Source organism: Misgurnus anguillicaudatus, unplaced genomic scaffold, assembly GCF_027580225.2.
Source record: "Misgurnus anguillicaudatus unplaced genomic scaffold, ASM2758022v2 HiC_scaffold_33, whole genome shotgun sequence".
In the NCBI taxonomy this organism is placed as follows: Eukaryota; Metazoa; Chordata; class Actinopteri; order Cypriniformes; family Cobitidae; genus Misgurnus; species Misgurnus anguillicaudatus.
The window spans coordinates 4369261-4391804 of record NW_027395283.1 but is presented as its reverse complement, the minus strand read 5'-3'; the positions used below and the strand labels follow the sequence as shown (position 1 = coordinate 4391804).

Here is a 22544-nt window from a genome sequence, read left to right as displayed (position 1 = left end):
TTGTGATTACTACATGAAGGTTTACTTATTTTTAACTAGATGTTTTAAAATAAATAAACATCTATGGTTATGTCACAAAAAAAGTATAGTTAATAAAGCTAAATAAATAAGTGAATGTAACTCACAGCGCCGCCTGCAGGTCGTATCCTAGGAAACAGATACGAGCGACATTACATTTGCCGCCCAATGGTCGCGTCGCGTCAGTTCAGTCCCTGATTCACACGCTCATGTGACGCTCCCCTCTGCGGAAGTTTCTTTGGGGTTCTTTCTCTGTTTTGAGTGGATTTGCGTGTTTGTCTCTCAGCGACAAAACACAAAAACGAAAAAAAGGAACAACACAAAGAAGAATACAAGAGCGATACACAACGATGAGGAGAAGACTCGTGTAACGATCATCAGACGCGCGTCAGTCAGTCAGTGAGTAAAGTTTATTTTCAGAGTTTACACAGAAATGTTATTACGTAGTGTGAGTTTGTGTTCTCTGTCTTTTCTCCGGTTGCTCGGGTGCAGGAATGTTGCTTTTTATCCGGTGAATGTGTTTGTGTGTCTGTGTGTGTAGATGGTTGAAAGAGTGTGTGTGTGTATTTGAGAGGTGTGTGTGATGCACTTGTTGAGAGGAAACACTAGAGTTGAGTTTAGTTTCAGTGAGACTCTTAACACAGCAGCACCAGGTAGGTTTATGTTAGTTGTGTGTGTGTGTTTAAGTGTGCATTTAACTGTGTGTTTAAGTGTGTTTGTGTGTTGTGGTCTTAAACCTCAAGATTTCAAAGGGGTTTTGGTGGAAGTTAGTGGAGTTCTTAAAGAGACACGACCCTAATAAACTGCCGTATTCGTGCTTTCTTGCGTCTTTGCAAGCGGAAAATAGTTTTAGTTCCTTTAATTAACACAATGGATATCTGTGTGACACATACAGGGATGTTTGATTTGTTGTGATGTGTTACAACTGTGGAATAAAACTGTTCTTACAATGCTATCACGAAATATTCTGTAATGTAATTAATAATCTAATTAAAATATTATATATAGCTTTAGGTGAATTAGTAAATAATGCAGGTAATAAATCATATAGATATATATGTATATTCAGATGCACTGTAAAAAACCTCTCTCCCCCTCATCTCTCTACCTCTCTCTATATCCTGACAGTTTATGTTTAAAAATGTTAAAGGGATCATTCACCCAATAATTATAGCGTTGTCATTATTTATTTAAACTCCCAATGTTTTTTTATTGTTCTTCAGAACTCAAAGATTATTGAAAAAGTGTTGTTTGTTTGTTTTTTGGTTACTCTGGGACTGGATGGTGACCTCCTCGTTCACCATTCACTCCCATAGTAAGCACCAGAAACTGTTTAAAAGTAATTTTCTTCCTGATCCCTTTTTAAACCCTAGTTAGTGTGTAATGTTGCTGTTAGTAGTGCATAAATAATACCTGTTAAATGATAAAGTTCAAAGTTCACTGCCAGTCGATATATATTTCCTTTAACAGAAATCTCCTTTCAAAGCCTACAGCGAATGGCCAGTTTGGACTACAGTCCGCTACTCCCCGATTGAATGAAGTCAATATAAGAGTTTTTGACTAAACTCCGCCCACAGGAATATGTCAGTCGCCAGCTTTGGCTCAAACGTCTCTGCTAAGCTAAGCTGCTATTGAATCACAGCACACTAAACAAACTACACAATCAGAACTCGTTACGTATTTCTGAAGGAGGGACTTCATAGAACAAGGAAGACATCAGCCCGTTTTTAGGACAGCGGAAAAATACCGCGTTTTTTTACACGTGAAACATGAACACATGTTATATTGCGCACTCTAAACGCAATCAAAGCTTCAAAAACACAAGAAGAAACAACATTTTAAAGGGATCATATCATGAAAATCTGACTTTTTTCATGTTTAAGTGCTGTAATTGGGTCCCTAGTGCTAGAAAATGTGAAAAAGATCAACCCAGTTACTTAGTTTTGGTAAACCATTTTCTGCAAACATGTGAAAAAATAGCTAATTGAAATTTGGCTCCCCTTGTGATGTCAGAAGGGGATCTTATAATAATAATAATAATAATACATCCCTCAATCTGCACTATTCAACCACAGCACTGCCATTTAGTGCAGAGAGAGAAAGAGAAAATAATTGACAGCACTTGAGTTTCAACAAACCACCATCATTGCGATAGTTCCATAGTTCTTGTATTTCATCAGCTTATTTGCATTTCACAAAAAAAAAAAAATTTTCTCACACCTACAAAGTGGCAAATTAAACATGTTATAATAAATTATCTATATGATAACTTCACATATGTCCTCTGGGGACACCAAAGATTTATTTTACATCTTAAAAAGTCTTGTGAAATGTCCACTTTAAATCTTTCCCCACCATTGACAAGTTAACTCAATAAATTATGAATAAACGCTTCCCTGCCAATGACGACTTTTTATGGCAATCCATATTTCTGCTATTATCCACTAGGTGTCACTCTTACCTAACTTATAAAATACTGAAACATCCACTGATCCAAAAACAGTAAAAACTCTGTGTATGTTTTGATCATTGATCTGAATCTCATCTCTAACAAAAAGTCCTTCACAAATGCAATTATCTCAGCTTTTTGCTCAAAATTTTGCATTTTTGAAGAAACCGACCCATATTTGAGAGGTGATTAAAAAGAGTGCAAATATTATATATTTATAGAAGGTTTTCTAAAAGGCATTAAACTTTTGTTAAAATCATAAAAAACGCGAGCACTGACAACTTTTGTTTAAAAACGCTTGCGGGGAAAGAGTTAAATAAATAACTCCACCGGACTCTTGTTATATATTTTAAGTGTGCTGAAGACATTTATCTTTCAACTTTCTTGTTGTGGATATCACTGTTGTTTCAGTTGATGCACAATATTTAGAAGTAAACATCCCAAAACTGCCTAAACAACAGTTTAGACTGAGAATGTGTGATGAAAGAGATTTTAAAAAAAATCTGCATTTGGGTTCTGAAGAACAAAGACAGAGATTGGGCGTGAGTAAATATTGAATATTTTCTCTTCCGGGAGAATGCCTATATAAGGAGTTCTACCCTTTATGACATCATAAAGGACCATTAAAAAATCGTGATGTTATGCACCATGTGTTGCACAGCTCTTTTATGTACTACCGCTCTTTGATCACTAGTAGTGCTTTTCAACCTAAAATCACTGTGAGTCGTTTATAACATGCTTTTGTAAGAGCAAAATTGTCAAACATAATCATTATAAATATTCTTTATTATCATGAAAATACCTGAAGAACAGTGAAATAAATATGTTTATAAGCATTTCCTGGAGCTGTACTTCTTCTGTGGCGTATATTGAGTTTCTGCACGAGAGTGCCATCTGGCTTTTGGATGTAGTGGCGTTTCACCGTAATTCATTGAGCAGCATTGCAAGCAGATCATCCCAACCCTAAATAATTGTGTATATTTTAGGCATGATGTTAAAGGGAAGTTTTGTTTCTACTTCATTTAGTGTGCAGTGTGGACCGAGTCTATCTTCCTCTGATGTCCAGGATTGTTTGTTTATAGGCTTTTTCACATAAAGGTTCTGGGAAATATATGGTTGATGTCTCCCAAGATTTTCCCCAGGATTGTTTAAATTTTGGTTCATGCACACTGCCAGTGATTTGTCTTGTGTTCGTGCACATCCTGTGGCATCAGATTGAGAGGTTTAATGTAATTTTTCACAGTATCTTAAGTTTGTTGATTATCTGCAATTTCTCTTAAAACCACACAGCTTGTGCATTTTTTCTGATTTGATCATAAACTAGCGCAGCACGTAGCTGTTGATCGTTCTCAGCATTAGTGCCAATAGTGAGGAGCTCTCTGATCTCTACTTCAGTCCAGTTTGCAAACAGTTTTCCTCTCATGAACATTGATCTGTGTTTTAAACCCATGGTGAAAAATTAACTATGTTATTTTTTCAGACCTCACATCCACAGAGTGCCATTGGTTCCAGTTGGGTTGCTAGTTATAATCGTGTCTTGACTCTCAGATTAGTCTTGTTTAAGTTTCCTGTGTCAGAGGCGTCATGCCTATTCAAACTAAGGGGGCATGTTACTTTGTTTTATAAGCAACATATGACTGGTTCTTCACATCACTTTGATACTTTCATTGTTTTAATCTTATGCTTCATTCTGGACACAATTAATTATGAATTATACAAATCCAGACGCAACAGAACAGCGCTAGTGCTATTATTGTACACGGTCTCGCACATATTGCTGCTGGTTCTGCGTTTTGTTATCTGATCAAATTTAAAACGCCATTCCAAACACTCGCAACACTTTCAAAAGGCAACAGCTGCCGCAATGTTCAGTTTACCCTACTTGTGTACAAAAATGATGTTTTAAGTCCATTTCCTAATGTTTATTACTATTCACCCCCAGATGGGCTGCATAATCACATGTTTTTGTGCTCTCAGGTCAAATATGATGCAGAAATGCTTTCCTATAATAATATTATATACATATGTTTTCATAGGCTCATTTTTGTTTTTAAATTGCATGCTTTCAATGCAATTAAATGAAAATGTGATGATAAACAAAAAATTACATCGTTTTCATTTAGATCTATTTGAGTTGCATTAAAGGTTTCTTTTAGTTCTCTGTTTTTGAAGTGTTGATTCATTAGTCAATCACAGACATGACCGATGAGCGCATCAATTAACTTTTAACAGAATATATATTTAATTGAAATATTGTTCTCTGATATCTACATAGAAGGTTTGTGACTTTATTAAGTGCAAAAATGATCAATCTAAGATTTGCCTTTAGAATTAAAGGAAAACACCACAGTTATTCAATAGGGTTGGGCAAAAATAACAGATTTTTTGATTAATTGATTGATGCCACTTTTTCCATACCAATCCGATTTCGATACCTGAATTCTAAGTATCGTCCGATCCCGATCTGTAGAATTGCTGCGTTTAATTCACCGCTACTCCAATGCATTAACCACACCATTTGGTTTTTGTGATCTTAAATATCTTCATATATGTTTTTCGCATTAAGCTGTCGAATATATAAGGAAAACTTTAAATATAGTGCATAAAAACGTTTATGGTGCTTTTATAATAGTCTGACTTTTCTATAGCATGACAGTAGTAGCGCACCAAATCGGATTTGGATCGGCCCTGTTAGTCCGATTCCCGATCCAGCTAAAAAAGGTCTGGATCGGTCTGATTCTCGATCCCAAGTATTGGATCGGCCCACCCCTATTAATTACCCTTGTAAATTTATGTTCACTGTTCTTTTTTTATAAATATAGTATTTGTATTAAATCTATATTTATTCAGTTGAATCAAGAATCAAGTCTAAAAGTAGTTCAGAGAATCTGAATTGAATCGAGAATCGAATCGATCTGATAGCTTGTGAATCGAAATTGAATCAATCTGGAACATCTAAATCGACACCCAGCCCCATTATTCAATAGTTTACTATGTTCTTACCTCAACTTAGATTGAAAAATTACAGGTATGTATTAATTATTGCGTGCACTTAATCTTTGTACAGCGCGTCATGAATGTGTTAGCATTTAGCCTAGCCCCATTCATTGAGATGGTCCTCACTGCAGAACATGACATCCAGGGGGCGGGGTTGGATCTAGATCTAACTCCTCCCACTTTATATAGTTTGTTTCGCCAGTATATTTGCGTTGTTGCAGCTCGCAATTAGTTGCAACCTGTGGTCGCCAACGTTCACACTTATCAATTTAAAGTGTACATTTGATTAATAATATAGTCAAGAAAGATTCATAATTTAGACGTATGACAGTTAGGTGTAAGGGGAGGTAACTTAAGGGACACGTTCCCGACAGTGTGATATCATCGAAGGGATTTATTTGTACATTATCCCACTTATTACACAGCTATTCCTATACAAGTAAATATAAAAACACAAATTTATTTCATATCTTTTATTAGCACATTTAAAAAAAAAAAGAAAACCATCTACGAGGGAAATCTGTTTCCTAATAGCTGTAAGCAAAGACGTGTTAAAACAAGTTCAAAGTTCATACAAGATAAACATTCAATGTATTCATTTCTAAATAACTTGCCATATACATGTTAATAACTATGCATATTTATACTGTATCCATTCATAAGTATTAAACTGCATGTGGTAAGATTACTCGTCGTAGTAGGCTTACCCGAAATGTTTTACTCCAAAACATAGCAAAAAACTTACATTTCACCTTAAAGGCTCTCAAAGCGAATAATGTGCGACGTCACTTCCTGTTGATGTTTGAACTGTTTTCAAACAAACGGAGCGTAGCTAACGCCTCCCCCTCCCTCTCCCGTCCGTGCTTTCATGAACGCGCCCAACCCCCACCCCCAAATCCTTCTTGTCGTTTATTGGCTGGAACACTTTATGTTTTGTTGTGCTAGGTTTGGCCACTATGTTGATATCGCCGTTTGTCGAGCCTGAGCTGTCTACAGAGATCGCGTGTTTTTACAGTTTGATCAGCGGACAGGCAGCAAGCAGATACTGAGGAGATGTTTGCTGTATGTAACAAAAAAATGTTATGTTCTAAAACGCGTCAATTCGCTTAGAGCGCCTTTAAAGGCAATACTTTTATTGTACTCATAAGTAAAGTTTGTTTTTATGTCAGAAAAATAACTTAATTTAGTTACGACTTAATGCGGAAATGGTAACGCAACAGCATGTGTATGACGTGTCTTGTGGTAAAACTGCCGACCAATCAAAATGCAGTGGGAAGAAATCTCTGAATCTGGATCCAGCTCCACCCCTTAATGTTGTGTTCTGCAGTGAGGCGCTACTGCATTCATTCCCTAGGATCCAAACAAGGATGAATGTAGAAGCCATTTTCCCTATTTAAAGACTGTTACATGAGTAGTTAGACAAGTACGTATGGTGGCACAAAATAAAATGTGTCTATTTTTAAAGCGGAAAATAGAGAACTATATTGTATGGCGGAAGAGCACTTGGACCTCTGGTAAAACCGCTGGTAAATAAAAAAAACTCAAAGAGTTTCAGTTGTTCTTATTATTAATAGTAAAATTAAATCCTGACTTTCTAAATCAAACTGAATCATGAGGGAAGTGAAGATTCAGAGATCTGTGTGTGTGTTTGTGTTGTATCGAGGGTTAAACAGTCCCGAGATGGTGCTGGAATGTTAATCATGTTGTTGTTTTGTTATAAACACATTTGTTATGCTGCTGTGTGTATTTGTCCTCTGCGACTGCACTTTCACACTTTTACAGTGGACTGTTGAAGTTGTGTCTGAGCTGTGTTTTGTCACTGTTAACAACTTATTAATATTATTTACGGTTGTGTCTCTACTTCTGCTTACTATATTGACTACAATGTCTGTAATAATAATAAATAATTCTCTGAGTTAAGTCTAACACATATTTCTTCTATATTAAGCAGACTCAAAATAAAGGCCTGGGTTTCTGATTTATTTTGCATAATGATTTATCTTGCAGTGTTTAGATGCTGCTATCAGTGCAGATGTTGCATGCATGAGTGCTGCACATGCAGGGACAGCGGATGCATTCAGCTGTTGGTCGAATCTTCACACTAAGTGTGTCTGTGTGGATGTGTGACTTTTCTAAAGCTTGTGTTAGTGAGAATTGAAACCGCTGTTTGTCATCTCACCTCATGTTCTCACGTTGTTTCTGGTCAGCATCTCAAAAGCAGAATATTCAATTGTATCATATTAACTCAAAAAGTTCAATTACATCTCAATTACTTTCTCATTATGAGCCTCTCTCCTTATCTCTACATCTCTTCCTCCTTTTTTCTTCATTTCCTGATGGAAAACAGGTTAGTTATATGTGTGTGTGTGTGTGTCAGGAGTCATGGACTGAGTAACTTAAGTCATAACAATGACCATCGGTCAGATGTACCAGACAGTGCCACGCTTAGACTGAATCATAAATATGATCATACCAGTTGTGCGTCTGTGTGTGTTTGTGTCTTTGGTTTGTAATGTTCCTGCAAACATGAGTGACCTGAACTTCCAGTCACAGATGATTCTAATGAAGTGTATGTTTGTATTTTTTTAACTTTCACCCACTTCAATTCACTTCATATTCATTCAGTTCATATCTCACACACACACACACACACACACACACACACACACACACACACACACACACACACACACACACACACACACACACACACACACACACACACAGTTTCACACTCTGACATCTTAGAATTTAACAAATGTAGTTCCTGGTACATTGCTACTTGAATGAGGAACTAGAGAGAGAAATAAAGAGAGAGAGAGAGATTTGAGAATGTGAGTATGAATCAAGATTTAAGCCGCCTTTTCACTGTACACGACAAACAACGGCAGATAAACCGGAAGTCATTCATTCCCTATGGAGAGTCGCAGGTGCAACCATCTGTGGTTGCGTAATTTTTGGATTCGTTTTGAGAGTAGGATTCATTACAAAATTTAATTTGTATGTGATACGCGTCTGGAAGTGATGTCTTTCAGTGTATTCCAATCAAAACGCAGTGCAAGGTCAAATATTAATCTTTTTTTGTTTAACTTTATCAGTAATACTTGAATCAGGGCTCAACATAAAGGACTGCCCGGTGGCAGTGTGAGAGCCATTCGGGCCAGTAAACCGTATAGTCACTTGCCCAAACGGGTCAGTGCTTCGCCCGAAGTCACTAAAATATATTTTCTGCCTGTGGCCGTTTGTCTGTATGTATTCTTATGCAATGTAACCAGCGAGACACATTTTAAGCTTTTATGTTAGAACGAATCCTCTTGCGCTGGAATAAGCTTTTCTCCCATGTTATGATTAAAATGAAACTTCATGACGACTGCCACTAGTGGGTGAACTCCGACAGTCGTGTCTGAATGTCATGTACAGTGGAAAGGTGGTTTTGATGGTTTTGATGTTAAGCATCTTGTCTGTGTTTTTCAGATTATTTGAGAAGCAGTCTGTAGTTTTGCTTTGATTTAGGGCTGGACAATATGACCAAAATTTCTATCACCAATATACTTCTTAATTTTTGGTTGATAAGGTATAAATCTGATAATGGTATGAATGTTTAAAAAGCCTTGGGATAAACTGCAAAGAATGCCTACAACGAATGTCTCTACCTACAAACTTCTATGAAGTCTATGAAGTTTGTGTTGTATTACATCTCCCGTTCTCCCTCCCTACTATATAGTTTCACCATTAGAAGCTGTGACTTGACGCAAACTAATCCTGCACCTCCTTCTCGTACTTCTGAGTGACAGCTGTTTTCTGGGCTAATACTTCAAAGTCCCAACCAGATTCATTGATTGCAAGGTGACAATGGTATGATTTGACGCAAAGTACAGATGATTTAAATCCAATCAGGCATTCAGTTTTCCTCGCCGTCCTGGTGAGCATGGGTCATGGTTGCCTAGCTACGAAAAACGCCACGGGAGCGCGCTTTGGAAGGAAGAAGTGCCTTGATCCGCGTTTAACACGTTTTTAGACGTGACATGCGAACAGCTCCAAGACGCAGTAATGTGTATGTAGAGATATCAGAAATGTGTTTAGAAACTATATAAAAAACAAACATATAAAGTGAAAAATATTGAAATTGAATTATTGTCCAGCTCTACTTTGATTACTTGATTTCATTACATTTCATATCAAATATGTCTTGGCAAACACACATATGTGTCCAGAGAAGACCTGAAAATAAAATGTACTTCACATCAGTGACAGGAACTCATCCTGTCTGGTTTTATATCAACCTTCATGATCAGTTTCTATTATTGGACGATGAGGAGTACTTCTTAAATATTTGCATTGGGTTGTGTGGTTTTTTGGTTGGTGAAGTACCTGCTGAATGTCTTGATATGCAGTGAGATTTAAAGCCACGGTAGCCACAGGAGAGACACACACACATACAGTCTGTCCTGTATTCTGTTTCTCTCTCTTCTCTTTATGTATGTGTGTGTGTTTGTCGTGATCAATCCCCAGCTGTGCATAAAGTAAAACAACACAGAGTTTAATGAACAAAAACGATTTACTACATGTCTGCTGATTTAGTGTTGTTTGTGTGTGATGAGAGATATCATAATGGATATCTGACAACTTCATCTCTCTTTAAATGAGTCACTTCTTCAGTTTGGAACTTTCACTCTTTTATAAGTTCAACATTTTTATCTTAAAGGGGACATATCACGAAAAACTGACTTTTCCACGTTTAAGTGCTACAATTGGGTCCCCAGTGCTTCTATCAACCTAGAAAATGTGAAAAAGATCAACCCAGTAACTTAGTTTTGGTAAACCATTCTGGTAAACCAGAGAGAGAAATAATTGACAGCACAATTAAGTTTCAATTTCAACAAACCACCATTATGGTGATCAGTGTTTGCATTATCAGCTCATTTGTATTTAAAAGACACACCCAAAAGTAGGGCTGCATAACAACTAATCGCAACTAATCTTTTGCAGAATAACAGTTTTTTTACATCATAAAAAAAGGTAAAAATCGAGAATTGAATCGAATCATGATCTTAGAATCCAAAATGCAATCGAATCGAGGATTTGGAGAATCGTGACACCCCTAATACTGTAACAAATGTATTGCTCATGGTTTGTTCATGTTAGTAAATACATTAACTGATGTTAACTAATGAACCTTATTGTAAAGTGTTACCAATTTTTCTTAATATCAAGTTTATGAGTATCTAGTTAGGTTTTCTAAACTACCCATACATATCATTTAATCTGACACATCATATGTGTGTGTACTGTATATAATAATTTTGTAAATATTTTTATATTTATATGTAATTTATATATACATAATTATTATACACAGTACACACACATATATGATGTAACCAAAATTGTTTATTCTGCAAACGATTAGTTGTGATTAGTTGTTATGCAGCCCTACCCAAAAGCGACACATTTTTGCATACACCTACAAAGTGTCAATTTTAACATGTTATACTAAATTATTTGTGTGGTATTTTGAGCTAAAACTTCACATACGCACTTTGGGGACACCAAAGACTTACTTTACATCATAAAAAAAATCTCATAATATGACCCCTTTAAATGTCATGTTTTCTTAGATCAGATAAGATACAGACTGACGTGTTTTTTTTAAATCTTTTTTAGTTGGTTTCCTTGAGTGAAGGAGTAAATAAGATGACGTCTAGATAACAATTTTCTTTTAAATCTTCAACAGATGACACAAAGATAATTCTGCACTTATGTACTTATGTTTATATTTAGATACAGTCTCACTTTATTATTCATAGTCAAATTCACAGGTTTTACAGACGTTAAGGAAATACTCTGTGGGTTTTTGTTATTGATGGTGTTATTTGATTGTCCTCTTTCTTACTCCCTCTGCAGTTTTCCGGTCATGTCAGGGAGTTTCCAGCCTGTGGCTGAGTGGTTAAGTGTCCTCCGGCTCGACCAGTACAGCTTGGCGTTCAGGGAGGCTGGGCTGGGTACGTTGCGGGAATGCCGGGATTTAACATCTGCAGAACTACAGCAGATGGGGGTGGCTCTTCCCGGACACAGAAAGCGGATTCTCGGCAGCATACGTAAGGTCTTTCCCTCTGAAGCAGGATCTGAGGAAGATGAAGAGAAAGAGGAAGACAGACCCATTCCCAGAGAGAGGACAAAATTCAGAGCGTCTGCAGAAAATAAAGAAAATAAAGACAACGGCGTGCATTTAAATAATCCACCACCTGTACCCCCCCGGGTCACGCCAAATAGACCTCCGGTGCCCTTCACATCCACTTCCTTGGTGACATCATCTGACCACAACTCTGTGAGTAACCCTACGCAACACCCAACTGTTCCCGAGCGGAAGGTCATGCCCACACCCGCCGAGCGATCCAAACCCACCCCTGCACCGAGGGTTTCCCCCGAACACCTGCCTCTGAAAGGCCCACCGCAGCCGGTCCAGAGGAACGAGAGGAAACTCTCACCTGTGTCTCCCACTCACTCCCTCTCTCCATCATCATCTTCATTATCATCGTCTTGCTCTTCCGATCAGTTCCACCTGTATGAACAGTGTTCCTTACCTGCTCAGGAAGAAACGGCTCCTCCTCTTCCTCCCAAGTGCTTCGCTGTCTCCAAAGAACCTCAAGATTCCCAGTTAGCCCCTCAAGTTCCTTCCAGACCCCCTCTTCCCCCACCACGTGTTTCTGTTACCATGACCGCACGTCTCGGCTCATCCAGAAGACTGTCCGGTTTCAGGTACTGATGCATTATGATTATTACTATATTGCTTTAGTATAGGGTGGTTGCTGTATGATGTGTGCTACGTTGTGTACTGCACATGCAATCTAGCTTACTCTACAGTAATCTATATTGTACATTGTGTAAAAATGTTATTTGTGCGTTATTTTGAACACAACTTGTTTCAGTATATTACACTGAATGATTTTACACAACACACACTTGCACAAACTGGGGGTTTTGCATCACTTCCTGTCAGCTGACACAAGGTTTCATGTGGTTTGAACATCACACGGGTGACATGAGCCAGAACTGGAAAATCATAAGTGTGTGTTTTTCCTGCCAGTATGAGTGTGTGTGCGTTTGTGCAAGCATTTGTGTGTGTGTGTGTTTGTGTGCGTGCGTTTGTGTGTGTGCGTGCGTGTGTGTGCGTGCGTTTCAGTCGTTCTCTGATAGGGAAATAAACTTAAACGTGCCTGCTAAACTCAAACAGTCAGATTAAATGCAGTGTTTCCCATACATTGATTTATTTGTGGTGGCCCACCACAGAATCAACACTGGCCCCCACAAATAAAATTTTCATGATTCCCATTAACATTTTTATTTCACTATTTAAAACAACTTAATTCGGCTTAAAATATAATTTGATATATAATACAGATCAAATACAGATACAGATCAAAGAGTAGAAGTGAAACATATTTCAGGTGCCAACACTAGATCAAACTCAAACACGACATGATGACGTCACATATATGCTAATTAGCGGGTAACGTCATCACCACCATGGTCTCCTCAAAGTCCTGTGGGAAACACTGAAATGATATGTATGGGTAGTTTAGAAAACCTAAATAGATACTCATAAACTTGAGTTTAACTAAGAAAAATTGGTAACACTTAACAATAAGGTTCATTAGTTAACATTAGTTAATGTATTAACTAACATGAACAAACCATGAGCAATACATTTGTTACAGTACTAGGGGTGTCACGATTCTCCAAATACTCGATTCGATTACATTTTGGATTCTAAGGTCACGATTCGATTCAATTCTTGATTTTTACTTTTTTTTTGTGCTGGGCAAAGATTAATCGCAATTAATCGCATACAAAATAAAAGAGATTTTTGGCATAATTTATGTGCGTGTACTGTGTCTAATTATTATGTATATTTAACCACACACACATTCATATATTCATTTCAGAATTGTTTTACTTATATATACATTTTTTTAATTTATATTTAATATAGAATATATTAAAATATAAATAAATATATATAAACATGTAAATGTTTCTTAAATACATGAATGTGTGTGTATTTATTTATACATAATAATTACACACAGCACATACTCATATATTAGGCCAAAAATCACGTTTATTTTGTATGCGATTAATCGCGATTAATCTTTGCCCAGCACTACTTTTTTTTAAAGACAAACAATTGCTATGCCATTAATATTTATTATTATTATTATTATTATAGTTTCACATTAACATGCACATTGCGTGCTTTTCCTCGCATGGGGGTTTTGTGGGCTTCACTTTACGCGAGAGAGCTTGTAGAGAGAGGATTCCTTCTTGCATGCACATGGACGTAATGCGCGCGTCTTGGACTAGCATCTGAAATAAATCCAGCGCATCATAAGCAGCTGCGCTTCTCTCTGTCTCATGTGCACGCACTCTCGCATCAGTCCGAAGTCTAAACATAAACTAAATTAGTAATCATTACATATTTGTTCAGTTTTATGCGTTTCATGCGAGCTGAGGCAAACTATCCCTTTTGTTTCAAATATAATCAGCTGCATCTTGGCGCCTCACTCTCGCGCAAGTGCAGAGAGTTGCGCTCTGTCCGAAGTCAGATCACTAGGTAGTTATCCTGTTTATGATATGCATTTCAAGGAGTTGTAGCAATACATCCCTCATGTTTAAAATATAAATATCCGAGAGTTTTTTCCCCTGCATGACAAGCCGACCAGACGTGACGTGGGGGCATGGCAGAATCGACAATCCCATTTTTTATTCTAAGTTCGAGGTTGTGACTTAGAATCGAAATCGTGACCCCCTTAGTATTTATTCATCTTTGTTAATGTTAGTTAATAGAAATAAAGCTTTTAATTGTTTGTTCATGTTAGTTCACAGTGCATTAACTAACGTTAACACAATTTAATAAAGTATAAGTTATTATATGTTGAAATTAACATTAACAAAGATTAATAAATGCTGTATAAGTGCAGTTCATGTTAACTAATGAACCTTATTGTAATTAGGGCTGTCACAATGATTAAATAATCGTCTCATCACCAATGTTTGACCTCATTGTGATAATCTCAGATCACCGCAATGATTGCACATCTTTCTAAACAACACAAGGGGGAGCTGCAGCGCCTTAAAGGCGGAGTCCACGATGTTTGAAAGCCAATGTTGATATTTGAAATCACCCAAACAAACACGCCCCTACCCCAATAGAATCTGGACCTTCTGTTGATAGACCCGCCCCACACATACGCAACCCGGCATTTGATTTGATTTGATTGGCTATAAGTGTGTTTTGGTAGTCGGCCCGTCTCCTTTTCCAATGCGTTTTTCAAACATCGTGGACTCCGCCTTTAATAACCGAGACAGTATCAGATTACTTTTAAATTTGTGTTATGTGTATTAATATTTACTGCCAGATAAACCTTGCAAAATACTTAATTTAAATAGTCACAACAATATGTGAAAATTATTTCATAAACAAAGAAAAAATGTGATAAAACAGACAATTAATCATAATCATCACAATTTATTAGTCAAGTAACAGTCAGCCAAATTTCATAATCGTGACGGCCCTAATTGTAATGTGTAACCAAAATTTGTTAGGTGTGAAACACACATGAAAAAAGAAGTGTGGGTTTACCGTGGTGAAAGATCTGTGAATTATATCAGACATATATTATTATATACCTTACTGACCAGTTGAGTTGTTACTCTGTTATATTTACTTGCCAAGCCCATTTTTACTCTCTGTGGTGATTCAAGTGTTAGTTTTGTTTAAAACTCTTAAATGATGTGTTTAGTGTTTGTGAACACTAGAGGTCAGCAGATGTCCTGTTTTGTGTTGGTTTTCTTCAAGCTGCCGTCCCACAATGCCGTGCATCAGACTGTGTCTACACTTAAAGATGAGCAGCTTTATATCCACTGGATTTTGTATAAAGCATCATTTTATTAAAAGTGATTCAGTCTGTCTGATGATTTTCATGATTCATATTTCTGAAGTTTGGTAACATTGCTTAACAGTCAGTGGACACGGTGACCGTTTCTGATTCATTTTTCTGATAAAATCATTACAAGGGTAGACACAAACAGTTAATTGTCATTGACTCAGAGAGATAGCTGTGGTTTTGTAAATTTGTATGTTTATCTGTGCATACAATACTTTGTGTTCTTGAGTATTGAAAGAGAGGAGTTGTGTTTGAATGTTTTGTCTAATTTTTGAGTTTTGTTTGTTTAAGTTTGTCCTTGTAAGCGCTAGAAACAGAAGACAGAAATCAGGAAACGGTTGTTTTTCACACACACATATACACACACACAACAGTGAGCTTTACTTCCGTCTCTCTTTTGTGCGGTTGGCAAGCTCGATCACTTCAGTGATTCTCTGGCTGTGTTGTTGTATTTTTTTACACTTGGGTATTGGATGATATCACCTGACGCTGATGTAAGATGTACTGTATATTCACCTGTAACACTATTTGGGCGATCTGTGATGGCTTCATTGGGTCTGTTTAAGAATGTAAGTTCAGTGTGGGAAGTGGACATTTGTTTGCGTTATTTCCTACCTCAGTTTCTCTCTCTCTCTCTCTCTCTTACTATTTTTACAGATTTCCTGTGAATGTTTTATTGTGTTTTGAAAAAAAAACAACAGGTTGAGGTTTTGTTAAGGTGTTTGGTATTGTCACAGCGCCTCTGTGGGAGTTTTGAAATGTTCAGAATCAAAGAGATCCTCCTGATGAAGTGAAACTGTGTGAATTTTATATACTGTGATTGGGCTCGTCAGATATGTTGGAGATGACAACTTTCCTTGTGATTTTACGCATTTCTTGCACTTTCTTTGTGGTTGTTCTTGAGGTTTGCCAGCATACGTAAAAGTAATAATTGACGACCGCTGTTGAATTATTTAAAAATAATGCACAGCCAAGGTGGTAATGTGGCATGACGCGAAGTAGAGTTATGGGGCGTACACACGAAACGCGAACTTAATGAATGGCGCGAGTAGATACAAAGTCAATGCAAAGATGCGAATTGATGCAAACTCGCGTGGGGCGATGTGAATGGTGTGAATTGGGTGGCGCGATTGCCGTGAAAACACGCACTATTGGCATTAAAACACGTCTTTTAGTTAGATTTCATTAATAATCTAGAGCAAGGAACGCAATGCTTCGTGTTTGGTGTGTATGCAGTATTACACTGCGGGTGTGCATTATTTCAAAATAATTCAAAGGACCAGAATCAATTATTCTGCTTATACCGCGCCACGGTTACCACATTAACTTGTCGTAATTTTAAAGGTGCCAAAGAATGCATTAAAATAATCTGTAAAATTTTTGTCTAATATCTGCATAGAAGATTTGTGGCTTTATTAAGTGCAAAAATTATCCAGAGATGGTTTTACATGTCCATTTACAACCCTAGGATTTGTCTTTAGAATGAAATGGTCTATTATTACCTTATTTGAAAGGGTCATGAATAATAATGTTGAGCTATGCTCTGATTGGCTATTTCTCCTTCAGTAGCTCTGTCTGTGTGTGTAAACAGATCTTATGTTTGAGTTTGTAACAGATGAAGATACAGATTTTGAGGAATAATCAATAGTTTGGAGATTGTTAATGGACGAACGTAACTGTAACGTCAATAGTAGAACTTCAGCCTAAATGCTATTATATAGCATTAACTAGCATGTAGCATTAACTAGCATATAGCGCTAACTCAGCAGTCACAACTTTGTTTTTAGTATTGTAACAACATTGTACTTAATTTAACAGTTTTTAGCAATGTTTGAGACTCATGATAGAACTCTTATTATTCATCTATGCCTACATAAATACAGTTTTACATTCTACAGCACCTTTAAGACATTAGACAGGTCAAGTGTGCGTTTACCGAAATATAATGCACACCCGTTGGACGTTTCTCAGCCAGAATAAAGCATTCAACAGGCTTGTGGTATAAGGCTATGTGATGTGTTTACTAGGGTGTGATGGTATCTCATAAGTGTCAGGTCTTAGTTCATCATACAGGGGTGGGGTTCAGATGGTGCTGGGTGATTTACACACTGAAGTATTAATAAAAAAAATATAATGATAATAAAAGAGATGCTGAGCGGCAAACACTTTTTTTGTTGACCTTAAACACTTTTCTCCTCCATGCATCATATTTATGATTTCAGTGCAGGTTTTCTCTGCAGTGTTGGTCAGTGTTTAGTTCTCATGATAGTTATTCTGAGTCTAACCGCAGCTGTATGTTTAGTCCAAATTATTAAAACCACACACTGTAGCAAGGGGTGATTCTCATGCGTATCTCATCAGTAAAGATAATTTTGTAATTAGTAGTAAATCACCATCACCTGCTTTCAAATGGAGTGGCATTTACTACACAGATACATATTTCATTGATATATTAATATGGCTCTGTGTAGTAAATGCAGCTCCATCTTAAACAGGTGATTTACTACTAATCATAAAACTGGCTTTACTGATGAGTTAAGCATGAGAATTGCATGCGATTTATCAGCCACCTTATACTGTAGCCCCGTGTGTTCTTTACTTCATTGCGTGCTCTACTAAACAGAAGTTGATGTAGTTTGTGTTTTCTATTTTCACAAGTTATCTCTCACTTTACTCAGTCATACAAATAGTGAGTTATAATACTACTGAGTTGTGTTTGGCCATTACCGGTTCAAAGTTCATTAGTATTAAACACTCACTCATGTGTGTTTCTTTATAGCTCTGAGTTTTCATACTTCTGCAGGAAGTTTGATGAACTGAAATACAGGTTAACATGCATTAAGTTTCCATGACAACAACGGTTAGCATCATGATCATGTAGCATACGTCACGTAAATGTTTTTGGATGTTGTTCATGTTTTGGATCACATAAAGAGAGAGATTGTTATTTATATTTGGTCGAGAAGATTTTTGTGAATTACTTCATCACAGTTGTGTAAGTTAGTAAATGCTAAAGATAGATTTCCATTGTTGTTAAGCACAATGTATTGTAGTCAATAGTTAGCTTTAGCTATTGTTAATGAGATCTAGGGTTGCAAAAGGCCGGAAAGTTTCCGTTAAAATTTTCGGAAACTCCGTGGGAGTTTAATTTGGGGAATTTTGGAAATATTCTAGGGATGCACTGAATATTCAGCCACTGAAAATTTTTTGCCGAAAATGGCCCAAAAGAGCATTTTCGGTTTTCGGCCGAAATACTTTTATCACTGAAACAATATGGCCGAAATGTTGTGATGACGCAAACAGAAACCGCGACCTGCACATGCTTGTCTGAATTGACACGTCTGTGGTTTGGACGTATTTAACCACAAAAATGCACTAAAGTGAGCAGCTTTCTATAGGCACAGAGGCACATGCGGTTGAATGTGTCAGACGTGATCGAGTATGTATGCATAGTATGCCCTTCAAAGATCAGAACTCTTGATGTGTAAACTTTAGAGTGATTGCCCTATTGTGTCTCATACTGTAGTCCATTAACATACATTTGGCGAATAAAGCAATGAAAACAACGTAATATTTTATCTTGAGCAACTGTTTGCTGCGCTGTTTGGAATTCGCCCTCCGTCTGTGTGTGTGCACGCGTTTAAGTGCCGTCAATAGTGCATACACGGAGAGACGCATTTTAAAAAGCAAGCGAACATAAAATCTTTCTGTTGACAGGGCACATATAAACAAAATGATCTCCACAGTATTCTTTTTCTAATAAAACATTTGTTTATGTCTTAAGTGTATGTATAAATTACAGTCAGAAACCAGTCTCTGCTTATTTAATCTTAAAGAGACAGTAACCTCAATAAGTCTGTGTCAGTAATGTTAATCAAACAACTCAAGACAAACAGAAAATCACTTCTGTAGCTCTAAAAATAATAATAATTATATTTAATTTATACAATAAAGACATTGTTATGATTAATTCAATTTCTGTAGCTAATGCTAATTTCAGACCGTTTACTAAGGCTTTGAACCGGTTAATGGAACGAAAACAAAAACCAGAAACTTTTGATGTTTTGCAAGGAACAGAAACGAAACCAAAAACTTTTAAAATATATATATGTTCCGGAACAGAATCATTTATTTAAAATAATGGTAACCAGTTAATACCGTTATTTTTTCGTTCTTTGACAAGATTTCTGTGCAACATTACTCGATGAAGTTCACTTCCGGTCGTCGTTGACTCATCAGAGAAATGTGAAGCTTGCCACGAGCAAGTATCCTACTCAAACTATAAGAGGTAAATATTGTAGGCAACCAAATATCTCAAGATGTTTGTTTTTTACTAATTAGTGGTGTAACGGATTGCAGTTGATCCATACAGATCACGACCCACGGTTCGGCTCGCATGCGATTTGCGAATTAATACGTAAATTTAAATAGGCTGAATGTTGATAATTTGCAGGTGTTTCAAAGGCTTGCAAATGTTAACACCTAAGTGATTTTAAACAATTTAACCACTAAAAGGCGCTAAAGTGAGCAATTTTCTGTACGCACAGACGCACATGCAGTTAAATTTGTCCGGTCCAACTCCAATTAAACGTGATTATCCCTATGCCCTTCATAGATCAGAACTCTTGATGTATAAACTTGAAATTGCGCTAGTGTGTCTCATACTGTAGTCCATTAAAATACATTGTTTATTTTGTGAAGCGACTATTTATGCTGCATCTTCCCGAAGCGCCGTTTGGCAGTTGTCCTCCGTCTGTGTGTGTGCGCGTGTTTAAGTTTACTCAACAAATGTAGGCATGTCACATACAGTACATGTTGCATACATAATGTAGCCTTTTTAATGTTTGTTGACAAGACAGAGACTTAAGGAAAATTATGTAGACTAATAATTTAAATTTAATGTCCTAATGATCAGCCTACTTATTTGTATGTCCCACTGCTGACATGGAACGTTATTAACCCGTTCAGGAACTTTATTTTTTTTCTAACTTCTAACCGGTTCAGGAACCTCAATTGTAGGATTGAACCGAAAACTGTAAACATTAAAATACGGTTTCTGTTCGGAAATAACCAATTGGGAAAAATTCTGGTTCAAAGCCCTGATTTCAGACCTTACTTAATGTGCAACTTTGTCCTTTTTACAAATGTTTGCAATTTCTTTATTTGTTATTAGATTTTTCCCGCCCCCTTTTTGCTGATCCAAAAAATAAACCTATCCGTGCTTCAAAACCTGTAATGTGATCCAAACCGTGAGTTTTGTGATCCGTCACACTCCTAGTAAAGTTAGTACACAGTGATAGCCATAAATGCAATGGTACTAATAATACATAAATATATATAATTGGCATAATAATTTCTTTCTGTGTTTCAATTTTCGGCCTTGGTTTCCTCTTTTTCGGTTTTGGCCAAGAGTTTTCATTTCGGTGCATCCCTAAAAAGATTCCATATTTGAAATTTAACTGGAATTAGTTTGGAAATTATTTATGGAAATATATATAAACGTCTTGACTTAATTAATTGCACTTAGAACTTTAATTGAGTCTTTCATTGAGTAACACAAAAGCATAATAAACAATATTTTAGTTATTATAATAGTGCTAGTTTACATTTACATATCTGATTTACTGGCTAGCTAGCTACTGTATAAACACATTTTGGTATTTGCTAGTAGGGCTGCACAATTAATTAAATTATCTTGCGCATCTTGTCAATAAAGCCGGTTTTGTGTTTGGTAGTAAATCACCATCACCTGGTTTCAGATGGAGCGACATTTACTACAAAGAGCCGTAGTTCACTGCCAAGCTAGGCAATACTGTGTTCCTTATCGCAGGTAATTTGTGTGTCTAACTTTGTCTGTTGAGTTTTCATCTGGATTTGATGGCCTCATTTGTAAAGCGTGCGTACCCACAGACTTGATCGTAAAGTGTGGGTATGCAAAAATCCAAGGCAAAGTCCATATTTATAAAAACTTTGACGTGGAAAAGTGATAAGCGCCACTTCAGGGTTTGAGCAGATGTAGCCACTTTTGCTTGTCCGATTTCTACAGGTTTAGGTAAATGTAAGCCATTGCTGCTGGAAAAGGATTTAAACATTGACAGGTGCTCTTTTATATGTCAATGACATTAATTAGGCAGGAAAGCTGCTCACAATTTCATGCTCCTTTACGATTTATAGATTTCACGCTTGAAAGTGAAGTACGTGCGTTTTCGATGCGTACATTCGTTTTATGTATCACATGTGTGGGCTTCTGAGAAATTATACAATTTAGAACGTTTTCTATACAACATTTTATAAATGAGACCCATGGTGTTGTAGTCTATGATTATTGTTGGTTAGTGTTATAATTTCTTTAGGAGTCCTGGATCTTTAATTAAGATCTTATTATGTTTCTATTTGCTGAATAATCCTACCTCACCATGACACTTCATATATACTGTATGTCATGTCATGTGTGCTTTTTTCTGTGTTAGTCACCTTCTGTTCTGTTATCTACGATCTTAAAAACAAACTAAATAGCACTAAAACTGGCTTGTAATCATAGAGGAACCATTTTAATATGACACCACCTGTCTAGAACCATAAATGGTGCTCTAGTGGTGCTGTATCAGCCTGTATGTTTCTTCATAGGTGAAATAGCACTAAAAATGGTTCCTCTATGATGTCTATGTAATGTACACACCTGCACCTTGTATTTGTAGTCAGTGAGCTGGTCTCTTCTTCTCTACTTTAACTTTGCACTTTATTAATATCTGTATTGTACGTGTGGGTGCAATGTGCTAAGCCACTAGCCCATGACCTTTGTGCTCCTGTGTAACTCAGTGGTAAAGCATTGTGTTAACAGCACAAAAGGTTGTGGATTTGAATCTATGAATGGCACATACTGATAAAAAAATGTAACCTTGTAATGCACTGTAAGTTGCTTGAAAGCGTCAAATGCATAAATGCAATAGAAGTGGATTTTCAAGATGTAAACTGCATTTCATTAGCCCTGTACTTGTACTGTGCACAATGACAAACACTTTAATTCTAATCTAATGTAAGTTGAAGCTCTGCTTGTGTCTTGATATCAGAACTGTGGCTTCTGTTTTCAGTATGACACATGAAGTACTGAAACTTTACTGATTTTACTCACT

The 22544-nt window shown here is 36.7% G+C and overlaps 1 protein-coding gene across 6 annotated transcripts in view; it reads left to right on the top strand.

Moving 5' to 3' along the window:
- The first annotated feature begins 199 nt into the window (after positions 1-199).
- LOC129438752 (arf-GAP with Rho-GAP domain, ANK repeat and PH domain-containing protein 1) overlaps positions 200-22544 on the top strand; it is a 66010-nt gene continuing 43665 nt past the window's right edge. For 2 of the 6 annotated variants that reach the window (XM_055197651.2, XM_055197647.2), the window contains exons 1-2: positions 200-417; positions 11369-12223. In XM_055197651.2, the coding sequence (XP_055053626.2) occupies positions 11379-12223 (845 nt within the window). In that variant the 5' untranslated portion in view covers positions 200-417; positions 11369-11378. Of the gene's footprint in view, positions 422-611; positions 672-11368; positions 12224-15788; positions 15981-22544 lie in introns of those variants that run through there. The other 4 variants (XM_055197648.2, XM_055197650.2, XM_055197649.2 and 1 more) reach the window with 4 other exon arrangements.